This window comes from Oryx dammah, unplaced genomic scaffold (assembly GCF_014754425.2).
Source record: "Oryx dammah isolate SB20612 unplaced genomic scaffold, SCBI_Odam_1.1 HiC_scaffold_1, whole genome shotgun sequence".
Lineage (NCBI taxonomy): Eukaryota > Metazoa > Chordata > Mammalia > Artiodactyla > Bovidae > Oryx > Oryx dammah.
In genome coordinates, this window is record NW_024070185.1 from 1,646,847 (window position 1) to 1,664,491 (window position 17,645).

At 44.2% G+C, this 17,645-nt stretch overlaps 1 protein-coding gene across 6 annotated transcripts in view; it reads left to right on the top strand.

Moving 5' to 3' along the window:
- CLCN3 (chloride voltage-gated channel 3) overlaps positions 1-17,645 on the top strand; it is a 97,171-nt gene that overhangs the window by 65,201 nt on the left and 14,325 nt on the right. For all 6 annotated transcript variants that reach the window (XM_040228642.1, XM_040228886.1, XM_040228956.1 and 3 more), the window contains 9 exons: positions 1,173-1,330; positions 4,308-4,407; positions 5,611-5,798; positions 6,812-6,934; positions 8,019-8,225; positions 10,232-10,312; positions 11,220-11,765; positions 13,277-13,463; positions 15,877-16,275. In XM_040228642.1, coding sequence (XP_040084576.1) covers positions 1,173-1,330; positions 4,308-4,407; positions 5,611-5,798; positions 6,812-6,934; positions 8,019-8,225; positions 10,232-10,312; positions 11,220-11,765; positions 13,277-13,463; positions 15,877-16,275 — 1,989 coding nt within the window. The remainder of the gene's footprint in view (positions 1-1,172; positions 1,331-4,307; positions 4,408-5,610; positions 5,799-6,811; positions 6,935-8,018; positions 8,226-10,231; positions 10,313-11,219; positions 11,766-13,276; positions 13,464-15,876; positions 16,276-17,645) is intronic.

Below are 17,645 nucleotides of genomic sequence, written 5' to 3' on the forward strand. Positions count from 1 at the left end.
TCTTCTAAATAAAATAGAGCTGTCACACTGAGCTGTAACACTGATTTGTCTAAGAGCTATGACATGGTCCATTCGAGTCCTGAGAGCTGTAACACGGTCTACCCAAGACCTGAGAGCTGTGACACGCCGAGGGAGCTTTAATGTCTGTCACTCCAGATCTTTGCTGTGATGAGACAGAGCCGAGGAACATACACTCGCGTGACACAAGTATAAGTGCAGGGAGAGTTCCTGGACTTTGCCTGCTGGTTTGGACAGCATGTGTGCAGCTTTCCCTTCTCAACAGGGTTGCACCGGTTGATACTGAACCTAATGATTTTGTTCCAGGACCTCTTTTCCCCATATCTTTGCCAACTCAGTGCATTGGCCAACCTTTTAAGTCTTTACCAGTCTGGTAGAGGAGAATGATACTGTAGGTTTGCTCTGCGTTTCCTCTTGGTGTGTTAGATCGAATTTCTTTTCAAATTGGAGCCAGTTGTGTTTTTGTGAATTGTCTTTCAGTCCCCTTCCTTGTACCCTCAGGTCTGTTGTATAGTGGACACTGGCCAAATATTATGTATTGAGTTCTAGCGAGGGAACCTGCTTGCTGACACAGCTGCTGTAGACATGGCTTTTCAAGAGCGAGAGAGACATTGTCAGGGAGAGGAAGAACTTCCTCCTGGGACAGAGTCTTGAACCGCAACCCACACCTCCACTGAGCATTGTCTTTTCTCCTGGACAGAATACAGTTGCCTTTTTGCCAGGGCAGTTGTAATTTTCTTCAGTGTATCTACTTTCATCTTCATGTATCCATCTTTATCTTCAATGTATCCACCTTCAATGTATTCATGTTCAATGTATCCTTTCAATGTATCCATCCTCTGCCCCATGTTCTCACTTTGTGGACTCTGTGCCCTGGCGGCTGGTAACCAGGAAGTCCTGCAGGGCTCCCTTCCCCAGGGCACCCTCGGATGACTTAGGAAGGTGGCTTCTCATGCTCTCGTGTGAGTGGGGCAGGATGTGCCCTAGTCCTTTTCCTTACTTCCAAGTTTGAGATGCATTTTCTTAACACTTTCCTTCCTCTGTTGATTGTAACTATTTCAAGTGATCCTATTTCTTTAGGAATTACTAATGAGCTGCATAGCTCTCCATTGTCGCTCACAGAACATGCTCATTGTTCCTTGTTGGCTCTGCAGGAACTCACTACACAATGACCAACGGGGGCAGCATCAGCAGCTCTACACACTTGCTGGATCTTCTGGACGAGCCCATCCCTGGGGTTGGCACCTATGATGACTTCCACACCATCGACTGGGTGCGAGAGAAGTGTAAAGACAGAGAAAGGCATCGACGGGTACGTTTGCTCAGTAGTCTTGACAACAGCAGCGCACAGAGAGATCCTTGAATAATGTTGTCTTACTGCCAGTGATCTCAGGCTGCCAAAATGTTACAAGTACATTTAAGTAAGGTTCCATATATTATAAGTAATACGGTTTTTTCTCTATACATTTTAAAAGTTTATTTATATCCTTTATCTTTCTGGAAGGGATTTAAAGCAGCTTACAGTCAAAGAAGTAGAGGAAGATAGAATAGGAGGGAAAGGCAAAGGCCTGTGAGTTGGAGAAGATTAAGCCAATTTTAGGAGGTAGCAGTCAGCATGGCGCTTGACTTTGAGCATCAGGCCAAAGAGGAAATGTGTTGCATAATTTCAGTTGTTGGAAAAAGAAGGAGCTTACTGGGGAGATAGTTTCCTGGGGCTTTGCTATTTTATCTCCTTTCTTGGTTTTAAATCCTGAGCTATGTCTCAGATTGAGTCCTGTATGGACGTATGGAATGTTGTTGTAAAGTACTAATCAATAAAAGAATGGCTTTTGCTTAAAACTACAACGTATGTTATCTTTTTTGTTGTTGTTTGTGGTTCATTGATAGTGTCATTCAAAAATTTTAAGAGAAAAAAATCTCTTGAAAATAAAATTCCAAATTCTAAAGGGCCATTTGCAAATTTGAGCTCTGAAGTTAACTCATAGATGTAATAATTGCTTGTACAAATGAGTTACTACCTTTCATAATAATGTTTATATATCTATTAAACCTGAAATTGGACTTAGATTATATTGTTTATGAAAAGTACTGCTTCTGAGATTCATTAGTCACTATTCACCCTTTCTGCGAGTAAGACATGACAACATATTAGATGATAAAACTGAGAAATTTCAAAAACACACCCTTAAAAATAACAATAACAAGCTCATTACATGTTAACACAATGTTTTTATGAAAGATAGCTATTTTCCAAGATAAAAAATGCTCAGTGAGAGTGGCGCTGGACTGCATCTTCATGAACCTCACTCATTACTGTCTGGTCTCCTGAGAGCCGCTGGGTTCTCTTACCTGCTGCTGCAGACTGCTGGGCGTTTCGATTGAAGTACATGAAGAAAATCCATTCTCACAGCCGCGTAGCTGGAAAAGCCAGGAGTATTTTAGTAACCTTTTCAGGTCATTGTGGATTTTCTTCTTTGATGCTGCAAGACAGTGGCAGGGACATGTGGTTAGTTTCTTAAAGGCTAGCTGCAGTGTGTGCCCTAGACCTGCATCAGCGAAGCCCTTGGCTTTGGTCACATTAGAATCCTCTGGTTCCCCTTGAACTTGGTGTGAACGAGTCTGTGACGTTGTGCCATGATCTTTTGGCAAATACTGATTCACTGATTCATGCAGTTCTTTGAACAGTTGACATGTTCATTGTACCGTGTTAGTATATAGTTTCAAAAAAGCCACATTTGTTAATGTCAACACTAATCTCCTCGGAAGTCTTTAACTATTGAGATCTGTCATTCTTATAGTAATGGATATAAGTTCTCTAAAATCCTCATTTTTATTTTGAAGCTCAAAATCTGTCATTGGAACCAAATACACATTTTACTTGAAATGACAGGCTTACTTGGTTTGTTTTTTTGAGAAAAATACCTGTCAAATTTCCAAGTCTGAAAAACCAGAGTTCCGGTATATTTTTGTTCAAGTAAGAATGGCACTCCGTGAAAGTGGCTTATGCTGCAGGCCAAACAGACCACACAGAGGCTCTTCCTCGGGTGAGCTGCCTCCTTCACGGTGTGTGAGAAGTGCTCTGTGTGCAGTCTTTACGTGTAGTGTTCAGGAGTTGCACGTCCAGTGTTATGTTGTCCCTTTAATTTTTTAAAATACAATCATACATATTTATATACTTATTTTTCTTAGATAAATGGTAGCATCCTATACACATGGATGCCTTGCTTTTCTCCCCCACATGATACTGCAGTCATCTCATTCTTTTCTAATGACTACAGAGTTTCTCATGACACAGATGTAACTGCAATTTATTTGACCAATACTGTACTGATGAACGTTTAGATGACATTCAAATTTCTGCTTAATATTGTATGTTATTAAACATTACAGTTATTAAGAAAAAGCAATGTGAGGTTTATTATTTTTGAAAGGAATGTCCTACCTTCAATACAAGAGCAAGGTGAATGTCTGTAATTGGTTGCTTATATCATAGGAGGAGTAAAATTGCCTCATTCAGCCTTTTGAATGTGGCCTTGTGGCTTGAAAGAGACCAGATCATTGAATTCTGGCTGTAGCCCTCCCACGGGATGGTGGAGCAGGGGGTGCCTGGCCTGAGAGTGTGGCGTGTAGAGCAGCCGGGCCACAGGACAGGGAGGGGTGGGCGGGGTCGGGGGGCTTCTTGTGAAGCTCACGCTGACTGAGGGAGCAGACTGGCCCTGGGCGTCTCAGGGTGAGAGCTGGCGTCAGGTCCGTCAGCGTCCTCTGCCTCACACAGCGACAGCACCCTGCCTGTGGCATCGGCACACTGGCACGCTACAGGCCCGAATGTTCGGCAGCCCCTTTATTCACAGGATTGTGGTGTTCTGTGTTTATGGGCACAGTGCTCTTCGTCACTGCCCTTGCCTTACAGGACCACTACATGCCACTTAACTGCTAGAACCAGACAAAGAACTAGGCGTGACAGCCACTTCTAGCTATAACGTCTTATTTCTGTCACTGTAAAAGGTGTATGCCAGCTAACTTCGGTGCAGTCTGAAGCAATCTGGGTCAGCGTCTATGTGGACGGTGAGGCCCTCGCTCTCATTCTGAGCCTCTGGGTCAATGCTTGTCATCTGGTTCACAGGCGTGGCAGTTGTCTGACCTGCTGTTTCTGCCCCAAACTCACTCACTCTATCGTTTAGTTGAGAAAGTGCTGTTCCATGTATAGTAACTGAGGAAATTGTTGGATTCTAGAATTGTGGCTGCTACTCACAGTTTAAAGAATGAAGCATGACCGTTTCTAATTTCAGATCAACAGCAAAAAGAAAGAATCAGCATGGGAGATGACAAAAAGCCTGTACGATGCGTGGTCAGGGTGGCTCGTGGTGACGCTGACAGGGTTGGCATCAGGTAACGAGGACTGTTCATGCAATGCTGCTCTGGTTAACAGGACGATAAATAGTTCTCCCCTCCTTCCTGCAGTTTTTTTTTTTTCCAGAAACTTTTGGATTTTTAGAAGCATTTGTTTAGTTTCTTTCTTTCAAAAAAAAAAAATCTTTAAATGTAAGAGTGGGAGGCAGGAGTCTCAGAGCTCTGGGCTTGGCTCAATCACCTTAAGTGTCCAATTTGATCTTTCTCACTCATTGTCTTTATCTGTAAAATACCTAGTCTGCACCAGATGGTCAGTAAAGTGTATTTTAGTATTAACATCATAATAAATAGGTAATATTTATTGAGTGCTTCCTATGGATCATGCCCTGTTCCAGAAGCTTTCCGTGTGTGTAGACCTCATGGCAGTCCCGTGGTCTGACTCGTGCAGCTGGGAGGCTGAGCACAGAGAGGTTAAGTGACTTGACGAGGTGTCACAGCTCGTGAGTGGGCAGGCCACAGCTAGGGCTGGGCTTAGGCTCCAGTGGGCCACAGAGTGCTCAGTAGCCCTGTGCGCGACTGGAATAGCAGTGGAAGATGAACAAACCAGCAGGAAGGGCTGCTTTACTGATTTTGAGCTTCCACCATGGAAGAGTATGTCCTGAAGAGCATGACAGAAAAATATACAATTGTGGAGAGAATAGAGGGAAGTCCTGAGATTCTGAGGTGTTTATGTGACCTGTTCACGTTCTTATATGAGAAGGACTTAGATTTTGACCATCAATTTGTGTATTCTTTGTATTCTGTTTCATTCCTGCCATGAGTTTCACTAAATCTAATGGTTATTCCATTATAGTGAGCTTAAGATCTTTGTAAGTCTATGAATTGGGTTTCCAATTAAAAAACACCAGTAGAAACTCTGATGTCACAGCCAGAGATGAGGCTCTTCTGCCAAGGGACAGCCTTTGAAAGAGTCAGACACATTTAAAAAGTTAGTCAATTTCAATGACGTAACTAGTTTTAATTTCAAAGAAGAACAATTCTATTTTAAAGAATAGCCATTTACGGTTGTTAAGAAGTAGTATAAACGTACATATAGTAAGATTTGAAAACCTTAGGTTCATGTAGTATTTCCCATATGACCATTTATTGTGGGGCATCCCCAGCTCTCCTTGACCCTGTAAGTTGACAGTTTCGGACGCCCCAGAGGTAGACCATCTTCAGCGCCTCCAACATCTTTTGCAGGGGCACTGGCTGGGTTAATAGACATTGCGGCCGACTGGATGACGGACCTGAAGGAGGGTATCTGCTTGAGCGCGCTCTGGTACAACCACGAGCAGTGCTGCTGGGGGTCCAACGAAACCACGTTCGAAGAGAGGGACAAGTGTCCACAGTGGAAAACGTGGGCCGAGTTGATCATAGGCCAGGCCGAGGTGAGTCCTGCCCTGCATCCGAGTGGATTAACAGTCAGTACAGTGAAGCCAGTCTCCAGTTCACTAACAAGCTAGAGGACTGCACCTGTCCTAAGGGGAAATAGAGGAGTGTATGTAACAGGGTAGAATGGAAAATAGGAGACTGCACTGCTGTGAGTAGAATTTAAGTATTGTTTCAAAAGCTCTGGTGTTAACTGCATAATCACAAACAAGTCTACTGCGTTATGATGTAAACTGTGTTTATTGTGGAAAGGAAGTGCAGTAGGAGCTGTATAAACAGAGAGGTTAATATGAAGCCAAGCTATCAAAACTGCTGATTAACATTATTATATCACAATTGTTTGGGAAGTATAGGTTATCAAGAATTGTAAAGTAAGTCTTAACTGGAGATAATTTTATAGAAATCCTTAGATTTTTCCTTGTGGCATTACAGTATTTACATGATTATTTTACTGTTGATGATATTTTATAAAGAACATTTAAAAGTCAGAATGTCATATATATATGTATGAAGAACATTTTAGAAGTTAGAATAGTATATATATATATTATATACATATGTTTTTGAGGAGCTATGGATATGTTTTTAGAATTTTCTTGTAGTTGAATCTTAGAGCTGGAAAGAATGAGATGGGCAGTGTACTGTCTCCCACTTTATCTCCAGAATTGCTGCAAATGAAAGATGAGTGTGAAGGCAGTTTTGTCTTCACCAACTGTTTTCAAAAACTGGTTTGTGGGTTGGCAGAGATTGAAGTGCAGCTGAGATTCTTGGCAACAAGACTCTGGGGATCAGAAAGCAGCTAGGGAAAATATTAAATAGATTGTCTCCTTCTATGTATACAAATATGTCTTAGGTTCTACTTAAATAGTTTGCTCCGTAAAGCTGTTACAGTTGTGGCAGTAAACCATGAGCCTTTGCAGAGTTTGCCGCAAGTTGCTTAGGTGGCAAGCACTGGGATTAGCAGTGCCTGCAGTAACTAGTGAGTTCGTTCTGTTGAACCCTTTGGTTTCAGGGTCCTGGCTCGTACATCATGAACTACATGACGTACGTCTTCTGGGCCTTGAGTTTCGCCTTTCTTGCCGTCTCCCTGGTGAAGGTGTTTGCGCCATACGCCTGTGGCTCTGGGATCCCAGAGGTAAGCCCTGCAGCGCTCAGTGTCTTAACATTTTGTGATCCTGATGCTTAGGTTTTTGCCTATGGGAGGCAAGATAATGGTTTTGCTGGGGAAATAGTTTGTCTGTCATACAAGAAAAAAAACTTTTTAAATGTCCGCTGATAGTAGACTTTGTTGAAAGAAATCCTTCCCCATAGTCATTTCATTGTTTTCTGGAGAGGTCGATTTTTTCTTCTCGCTCGAATGTAGTACATAACTAAACAAATATCAGCACTCAGTTAAACACCAAGAACTTGGAAAATGTCAGCCTAAAATTCTTTGGTGAATTAGTTGATGTTTTTCTCTTATGAATTGGATTTGAATATATTTATTCTCTTTTTATAACTTTTTTAATTAGATAAGATAATCCTTGAATTTGGCAAATAATATTTATAATGATTTTATACTTTAAATATTTGATCATAGTATAAAGTTTGGGTTTTACTTTTTATCAGTAATAACGTGAAGAATACATTTAGGATTGAACATGAACTTACTTCTCCCCCCGCCCCTCCTTTTTATTTTTCTGTCTTAAATAAGTTACTAGCTTTTTCTAGTGCATAGCTTTTAAAAGCAATGTTAGTGATCGTAAAGCTGTATTAAGAACATCTTTAATATGGAAAAATACCATATAGTATTCACCAGTTGTCACACATCCTTCTTAATATATAAGAAAATATTACACGTAATTACACATTTTATTCTGAGAAGACATACTATCTTTAAAGGCAAAATACCTTTATTTCTGACACAGAGTGTCTGAAATGTATCTAACTGTTATATTTCTATAGTAGAAATATTGCGATTTACCATTAGGTGGTTATGTAATTGTACCCCCTGTAACGAAGCCTGTAGCCCCTTATCATGGCTTGGTATTTCAGTTTTGTTCATGAGCTAGGGCTGCCTTCTACCCTTGCAGGGGAAGAGAGTTAGAATACGTTACAGATTTATTATATAGAGCGTAATAGTTCAGACTTTCAGAAAATGAGTTGTGAATCTTCCCATTGCCCACTGAAATTTGCAGTTTCTTAAAGGAAATTAAGCTGCTTTGATCTTTCCTTTGTAGATTAAAACTATTTTGAGTGGATTCATCATCCGAGGCTACTTGGGAAAATGGACTTTAATGATTAAAACTATCACATTAGTACTGGCTGTGGCATCAGGCTTGAGTTTAGGAAAAGAAGGGCCCTTGGTCCATGTTGCCTGTTGCTGTGGAAACATCTTTTCCTACCTCTTTCCGAAGTACAGCACAAATGAAGCTAAAAAAAGAGAGGTAAGTGTATTCTGTCATTTATTTAACAGGCGAATATCCACTATATACACTTACTGCTTGAACAGTTTCACATATTTTACTGTCTGCTCTTTGGGTAAATTCTGTACTCAGATTCAGATTGTCATGTGAGACTTCCTTGTACTCCTTCCCCCTTTCTGAATGGTCTCTAGAGTTGGCCTGGTGTCTGTTGGTTTCAGTAGGATTTCAGAAATATTTTCCTTTGCTTTTGCTTTACCTGACACCTTTCCTCCTCTGACATGTTTCCCAAATGTTGCGTTGCTTTCTCTCCTGCTTCTCCCCGTCAGTGATTCTCCTGGAGTGGGGCCTCTCACTAGCTGTTTTCCTCTGGAGGAGGGGTGCCACCTCAGGGGGCTTGCGGCTCCTTAGGGAACCCAGAGGGCGTCAGACCACCTGAAGTTGATACTGGTTCACAGTGAAGGGCGTGTAGCACCTGCGTTTTACTTGGCTCTTTAGGGCAGCTTCCTTTGCCCTTTTGTTCAGGTCATCCTGAGATCGTGGGGACGTTGAAACCTGATGTGTGCAGGTTGCTGTGGGTATTTTCTGGGAGAAAAGTGGGCTCCTTGCACCTTCTGCTTAGCTCTAGACTGTGGGAGCCCCGTCCCTCCGTGTTCCCCTGTCTAGTCTGCATTTGTCAGCTCACTCCCATTACTTGCTGTTGGACCTTGACATTGTGGGGGAAGATTTGTTATTTGTTCATTATAAGTGCAAAAATTACCTTTTTAGGTAATATTATAGAAATTAACTTTACCTGGATTTTGGTGTAAACACATTGTGATGTTTATGACTTAACTTGATTCTGACACCTTGAGGTATACATGGCTGGCTTTCATGTTAATTGAAAGCATTTATGCCTCATATTTTGATTTTCTTCCTTTGCCCACTTCTTTTGATATGTTTAAATGCTTCTTAGATACTTATGTGGAACAGATGAAAACATCTGTGAGTTGTAGTACATAGGTGCTAGCTTGATTATAGATTCTGTTAAAGCTAGAATCAGAAAATTCTGCAAGTTGTGTTGTCTGCAGTCGTGTTGGTGGGAAAACACTGAAACAGTAAGCCTTGCTGCTCCCTGTCAGAGTCTGCATTCTCAGGCCAGGTACAGTTTAAGTGAAACACATATTTGTTCATTTTTAATTTGCCAACTAGCAACCTGACTATGGAGTTCATGGTCATAACACTTAGAATTTAATTATTTATTATTTCAGATTTCTCTTTCAAAGATGTACAAATTCAGCGTTTGAGGAAATGCATTGGTAGCCTTAGATATTTGCTGGAGTCAAGTAGTAGAAGGAATAAAGACTCTTCGGAAAAGTGGTTAATTATGAGTAGATGCCCAGTGACTTTGTGTGTGTTTGGCTTCATGCTGGTGGGAGCTGGAGGGGGACCCTGGGCTCTGTTCCTTCCTTCCCGTGGCCTGTGTGCGGGGGCTCGGGGAGGTCAGCCTGGGCCCTCGGCGCAGCCGGGGTTTGCACCTTCACGTGAGGCTTCAGTTGTGGCAGCAGCCATCTCTTCAGAGGACTCAGTTGACTGAAAATGTAGGGAGACGTGATGGGTTTGCAGTTCCCTGGTCATTTCGCTAGGATGTGGACTGAAGTAATGATTCGTGATGAAGCAGTGAGCCCTAAAATCTGAAGAAATGACCTCCTACTTAAAAACAAACGGCTCTCCCTGAGCCCCAGTCCTGGCTTGCTGGTCTTCTTCACGCAGGCATCTTGATGCTTGAATTCATTCATTGCCTTTTCTCCTTTACATCCTGTTTATGTTGGCATATCTCACGCAAATGTGTTTTGACTGAGTATTGAATATTTGAATGACTTAAAGCAGAAGAGAAACAAGGGGTTTTAGAAGAAATATTTGTGTTTGCTTGGAGAGGAAGGTGACATGTGAGTTAAATTTGGAAGGGGATGTAGACACTGAGTACAGACAGACACTGAGTTTGGCCTGCTGAGCCTGTAAGCATATGAAACGGCTGCTCTTCTTCGTAGGTACTGTCGGCTGCCTCCGCTGCAGGCGTCTCTGTGGCTTTCGGCGCGCCGATCGGAGGAGTGCTGTTCAGTCTGGAAGAGGTAGGTTAAAATGGCAGCTGCCACCAGTAATCAAATGAGGCACAGGCACCATTACGTGTGTATTTTGGCACACTTCTCAGTCTTGTTAGCTGCGTGATAGATGGTTTGTTTTTAAGTTTTCAAATTTGTTTTTATAGTTGCTTTTCACTCTTTCTTACATTAAAAAATCATAAAAAGTAATATGTTCTTTATTGAGAAGTCTTTTAAAAAATATTATCCATATATGTGATTATTTAAAATTTAACCTTTTTGACATGATTAAAAGTAACCACAAATAAATTAGATAGAAAATATTAGAAACAGTCCTTATTTGCTAAATTATAGCTTTGCTTTTATTTAAGATTTTTAATCAGTTTCTAAGTCATCTTTTAAACTTTTGTGTGTGATTACTTCTGTGGCCCTTATTGATGTTTAAGGAAATAATTCTAGTCACTTAAGGGGAATATTTTGTTTTTGTTCTCTCATTGGTGCTTAAGAGTTTTTACACAAAAATGTGACTCAGAAATGGTTTAAAATTTGCTTTTCTCTCTCAATTGTTTACGTTCTTTTTGCTTCAGTAGAGAAGAGGAAAATTTAATCCTTTCTTTGTGAACTAACAAGAGCGGCAATGGTACATTTATTCTTAACTAACATGACTGAACTGAGGTGAAGCTCACTTTGAAAATAACACAGTGCTAGGTATTATAAATAGTTATTAGAGATTTATAATCAGTCGATATTGTAAGTTTGTAATGGTGTGATAGCCAAGGTTACTAAGATAGTGGTGTTTTTCTTACTGCATGAAAATCCATTATGTGTAAATTCTAGCTGCAGCAAAATTTAGAGCGTTGATATTTACTGCTCAAGTTATAACATATCAGAGCGGTTTTCTAAAATCACCGCATTAATTTCCCCCTTGGCTTTCTAGGTCAGCTATTACTTTCCTCTGAAGACTCTGTGGAGGTCGTTCTTTGCTGCTTTGGTGGCTGCCTTTGTTCTGAGATCCATCAATCCGTTCGGTAACAGCCGCCTGGTCCTCTTCTATGTGGAGTATCACACTCCATGGTACCTGTTTGAACTGTTCCCCTTTATCCTCCTGGGGGTGTTTGGCGGGCTCTGGGGAGCCTTCTTTATCAGGGCCAACATTGCCTGGTGTCGCCGCCGCAAGTCCACCAAGTTCGGGAAGTACCCGGTCCTCGAGGTCATCGTGGTGGCAGCCATCACCGCGGTGGTCGCCTTCCCCAACCCGTACACACGGCTCAACACCAGCGAGCTGATCAAAGAGCTGTTCACGGACTGCGGGCCCCTGGAGTCCTCCTCCCTGTGCGACTACAGGAGCGACATGAATGCCAGCAAGATCGTGGACGACATCCCCGACCGTCCCGCGGGCCTGGGGGTGTACTCTGCCATATGGCAGCTGTGCCTGGCTCTCATATTTAAGATCATAATGACTGTGTTCACTTTTGGTATCAAGGTAAGTGTCTGTGTGAGGGGATCCTGAGGTAACTGTGGCGGGTCCAAGACTTGTACGTGGACAAACGTAGGCTGAGAAAGCTCTTTGGGGTTTAATTTTTAGTTGTGGGAAGACTTCTTTAGGATATCTTGTTGAGCACAGTGTCTGAAGCTGTGTAGCGGCTGACCCCAAACCTAGCAGCTGAAGAGAGTGGCTCACTGTGCTCTCGCTCTTGGCTCAGCAGGTGGGGTACTCGGCCGCGAGGCTATTTGTGGTCAGCTCTGTGGCCGTCTGCAGGCATGGCTTGGGCCGGACGTCTCAGAGCCATCTGTATGTCAGGCAGCAGGGCCGAGCAGGTTCCAACAGCTGGGATGAGCTGCGAGGCTGTTTGTGGTCAGCTCTGCGGCCGTCCCCAGGCACGGCTCGGGCCGGGCGTCTCAGAGCCATCCGTATGTCAGGCAGCAGGGCTGAGCAGGTTCCGACAGCTGGGATGGACCGCCAGGGCTCCTGCCCGGTCTGTCCATCTGTCTGTCTGTCTGTCTCCTGTCTCTGGCTTTTCCTACATGATGGCCTGGGTAGGGTGGGGGAGGTGAGGCTGGTAGGTGCCTCTTGGTGGCAGCTCAGGGTCTCCACAGTGAGGGTCCTAAGAGGACCGTTTCTAGCCCAGCCCAAGATGTCTCCTGTGCACGCCGCCTGCTGTGTTTTTTCTCTGCATATGGTCACCAAGGTCCCGGGTTTTTGGGAGGACATGCTCTCTACTTCGGGGGTGGTGTCAGAGTTGTGATCATGTTTTAAAGCCACATATTAGCTTCCTATTGCTGCTGTGACAAATCACCACAAAATCACACACATTTAATACAATCTCAGAGATCCAGGTTGGATCTCGCTGGGCTGAAGTTACCATGTACACAGGAGTGACGGAGGTTCTGGGCAAAATCAGTTTTCATGCCTTTTCCAGCCTCCAGGAGCCTTGGCTCATGGCCCCCTTCCTTCTCTTCAGAACCAGTGTGTCTAGTCATATCTCGTTTTATGTCCACACTCTCAGTTTATCTCCGCAAATTTTTCTTTCACCTTTCTAAAGCCTTTGTGATACTTCAGGCCCATCCCCATCATCCCCGATAATCTGTTTTAAGGTCAGCTGATTAACACCCTGAATTCCTCCTTGTGTACTGCAGACCAGCTTCCCAGGAAATAGGGTGTGGCTGTCCAGTGTGGGGAGCCCCAGCTCAGCATCCTGTGTCACTGCAGAGCAGGCCCTAAGACCCCCACCCTCCTCCACCCTGGCTGAAGCTCTAACGTGCAGGAGAATGAGATGCCTGTTTGATCCCTTCTAAGGGGACGTTTTGGGTTACCGTCTTTTTGGGCTGGAGAAGGTGGTTTGTTACTCTGTAACTCAGTTGTTGGGATTGTTAGGGAGACTGTTGCCAGGGTTTGCTGCAGCTTTATTTTTGCCCTGTGAGAGGAGGGTCCTACTACCCGTGCAGGGCAGGTGTGCAGAGAACTCGCCTCACTGAGCGTCTGCCCTGTCGCAGGTCCCATCTGGCCTGTTCATCCCCAGCATGGCCATTGGCGCCATCGCCGGCCGCATCGTGGGCATCGCGGTGGAGCAGCTGGCCTACTATCACCATGACTGGTTCATCTTTAAGGAGTGGTGTGAGGTCGGCGCTGACTGCATCACCCCCGGCCTGTATGCCATGGTCGGCGCGGCCGCATGCTTAGGTAACAAGACTGGGGGTGGGGGGGGGGTGGGGGTGTGTGTGGGTGTGTGGGTGTGTGTGTGGGTGTGTGTGTGTGTCTGCCTGGCTGGCTGGCTGAGAGAGTAGTGGGGTCAGGGAGGAGGGCCCAGCGGGGGTATCAGCCTGTGCAGAACTAGTTTTCACTTAACTTGTCCCTGAACACACATTAGTGCAAAACTGTAGGTGTGGTTAACTTCATTTCGATACCGTGTGATGCTTTATGACAGCAAACGTCTCAGACAACAAGGCTTGTTTAGTCCTGTCCAAGGAGTTGCTTACTCTTTCCTTGGCTTACCTGTGACCTCTGGCATGGTTCCTGGGTCCACACTCCAGCAGAGCTCCAAGCACCTTCACCCCAGCTCTGTGGTGATGATTGTCAGCCATAGTAAAAGGTTTCTTTATCAGCCTGTTTCTGCTTAAGGTGCTTCAATAGCAGAAGGGGAAAAGATAGCTTCTGTTTTAATGAAAAGCAAAGCAAAACACTGGCATTAAATTCCTAAGAATCTATTTCTTATCCTCTTGAACATGAAAAATTGTTACTTTTTTTATATTTAAAATGTCAGCATAATTTTGGTTATAATATTTAGTTATACTTGGTATTTTGACTTAGTTCTGCTTAGTGAGTTAAAATTCTGTAGTTACTGATCTTTAGGTGTGTCGTAGATGAAAGTGACGGAGAGAGTGGTTCTCTCTAGAGAAGCAGATACTCACCTGTGCCATGGGGAAGTGGGGAATGACACGGAAAGAAGTGTGAACACAGGCCCTCCTGCCACCGGGGGCTTCAGAGCCTCGAGGTGAGCAGGCGGCACAGCTGGGGCGGACGTGCTGAGAGAGGCGCGCGCTTGGCAGGGGGCGACTTGATTCACAAGGCCAGGAGTGTGCAGACAGCAGAACTGGGATGATGGACCTGGCATTCGTGGGGTCTGAAGAAACTGGCAGTTTTGCAGGGGAGAGCATTGTGGGCACCTCGGGAAGTGTGAGGAGGAGTGTGATTCTCACCAGGACGAGTTTGTGTTTGGAATCAGTCAGGTCTGTAGCAGGGTTGTGGCTTTGCCACTTTCAACGTGAGAACTCTGCAAAAGTTCCTTTACTTCTTGATTTTTTATTTTCTTCAAAATGGAAGTAGTAACTACTTGTCTCTTGCTGTTGGGGGTTATAGACGGTGATACGCATATAAAACTGTTAGCATAATACCTGATAAAATGTACGTGTAGTTAAAAATGATAGAAGCTTTTGTAAACTGCTTGGGGCATCCATAGCATAATGCAAATATGTCATATATAGTGGGTTCTTTCTGCCTTCTGTTCTTAGGCTAATAACAAAAAGTGAGGTTAAGCTTGATACTGTATAGACTGCGATCCCCTGGTAGGATGTCAAGCAGAGAAGCAGCATGGTAGAAATAGCACTGAGGAGAGGTTAACCTGGGAATGCAGCTGGTCAGGTGGATGGAAGGTGATGGGGGCTGCAGTCAGGGAGGGAAGATGAAACGACTCAGGTTGAGGAAGAGTCCCGAGGGCCAACTAGGCTGGTAGGAGTGAAGACACTGTGAAAGGGACCTCTGCACAGAGATTTGCAGAGCAAATCTGAGCGGACGAGATGAGAGTCTCAGTGCCGGAATAAAGGGATGAATCAGGAGTGGCCACTCGGTTGTCAGGAGGGACATGGTGCCTGGTGTTGGCAGGGAAGTTGCATGGAGAGCTCTTTGGAGAGGAGCAGGAGTTTGGTTTTGAGTGTGTGGTGGTTTCTGTGCTAAGGGGTCACCTGAAGTCTTCACGGTTGGAAATGAGGCAAGCATGACTGTAATAAGATAAGGTATGAGAAGCTAGAGATGGGGGCAGGCAGCTCAGTGGGTGGAGAGGCCTGGGTCCGAGAAGGGTGGGTCCCTGTGGTGGTCTTGTGGACACTGTGAATGGTTCAGAAGGCCTTTCTAAGGGGGTATTACAGTATTAACAGAAATCACAAGGCACCCAAATGTTTTCACTTGTTTTGAAGAGATTTAGAGGACAGATGCATTAATTTAATATTCTACCCACAGGAGTTTAATTTGTAAGTGGGTGGTAAATAAGTTAGCTATGATATGCTTCACTATACTGTTTTAAGAATTAACCATCAGCTTTCACGGGGTGAGATTATGTCGCTATTACAGTGTTAAACCAAAACAGCAGACCATTCTAGCTGATCAGCTGTGTTTGTTTTTTTTTTTTTAATCTGAAGCATAACAGGTTTGAAATGTTATAAAGAAGATGGGTGTTTCTCGGGATCTTATCACAATAGTCGTGATCTTTTTCACAAAGTTGTGTTTATAGTTTGGGTTCACCTGCCTCGTGGAGCAATTCTGCCACCACGGGTTGGTGGGGCCCCTGTGCTTCCTGACGCGGGCCCTTCCTGCTTTTCAGGTGGTGTGACGAGGATGACCGTGTCCCTGGTGGTTATCGTCTTTGAGCTCACGGGAGGCCTGGAGTACATCGTGCCCCTCATGGCTGCCGTGATGACCAGCAAATGGGTGGGCGACGCCTTCGGGAGGGAAGGCATCTATGAAGCCCACATCCGGCTGAATGGCTACCCCTTCCTGGATGCCAAGGAAGAGTTCACCCACACCACCCTGGCTGCCGACGTCATGAGACCTCGGAGGAGCGACCCCCCGCTGGCCGTGCTGACGCAGGACAACATGACGGTGGCCGACATAGAGAACATGGTCAACGAGACCAGCTACAATGGCTTTCCCGTCATCATGTCCAGGGAGTCGCAGAGACTCGTGGGCTTTGCCCTCAGGAGAGACCTGACCATCGCCATAGGTACCCCTTTAAAGAAACCCGCACACACAGACACACGCCCATCTCTGACTGGCTGTTGGCATCTGGGCACCACGGTGGCCAGATATAAATAATAGATTTCTGAAAGAAAGGGAAACTGGAAAATATAATCTGTTGAGTTTGTGGGGGCAAGTGGTATATTATGTATCTCTTCATCTCTTAGGATTTTTTTAGGAAAGGAATTTATGCTTCCATGGGTGGTTTTCCACCTAAATATTATTTGAACTTTTGATTTGGCATTATTTCGAAAGCTTAGAGTCAGACTCTTCTTGACCAGAAAAGTTTTGTTGACAATTTTCATAATAACATGAACTAGTACTGTGAGGCCTTAGTAACTATTGAGGTATTCAGCTAAATACATGCTCATATTTGAATGCAAGTTATTGAAAATCCCATCATCTTTGGTCTGTTTCATATCCAATCCACAAGGTATTGCTTCTTTTTGATTTTGGAATTTAGATTTATACTATTAATTTTTAATACATAATTTCAAGTGAAAAAGATAATTGAGATTTTATTTTTGGTTAAGTGCCACGATAAAAAAGAAAGTACTGTATTCTATGTTGACATTCCTGAAAATGTATTGATAGTTTAAAGGCATTCACCATCTATATTAGTTTTTGGAGATAAACCATTTCTGAGGAGGAAGCCAATTTTGTTCCTCCAAAATGTATTTATCCCCTCTCCTTGTAGTCCTATAGTATTGATGAGGCCAGTAAGACTTCTGCATAGTTTGACTCCTTTTCTACAGTCTGACTGTTCTTCCCAAACCCCGAGAGGTGACAGAGAGTATTTTCGTCCAGCTGTTGCTTTGATACTCACTCCCCTCTCAGTGTTCAGTAGAGGATGAGCTGAACAGGCAGAGCATTCAGCCTGTCCCCAGAGGTCATTCCTGTGAACCTGGTGCCTCCCTCCAGCTGACCTCTCTGGCTGCTGCAGAAGGGTTGTAAAGTATTTGAGTTCTTGCACCATTTACGAGGGAAGGCTGGATGGTGTGATGAGCAGTATTTCTCATGTCACACTGGAAGCTGTCAGCTACAAAAGCTGTTCACACAGACAGGAGAGCAGGTCTGTAGAGCAGCCAGTTCAGCTGCAGAGATAGAGAGAGCCTGGAGGCCTCCACAGCCCGGCGGTCCTGGCGCTGCGAGCTCTGCTGGAGGCCATGGAGTGAGGGCCCCAGAGTGTATGGCGTCAGGGCTGCGCACAGGCGCGTCCACCCCCGGCTGCCACCACGGCCGACGCGCCACCAGAGAAGAGCTTCCTTCTCTACTTTTTTACACTGTAATAGTAAACGAACAAGAAAAGGGTTGGAATTTTGGTGTTAGAAATTTAAAGGAAAAAGCCTAGGTTTT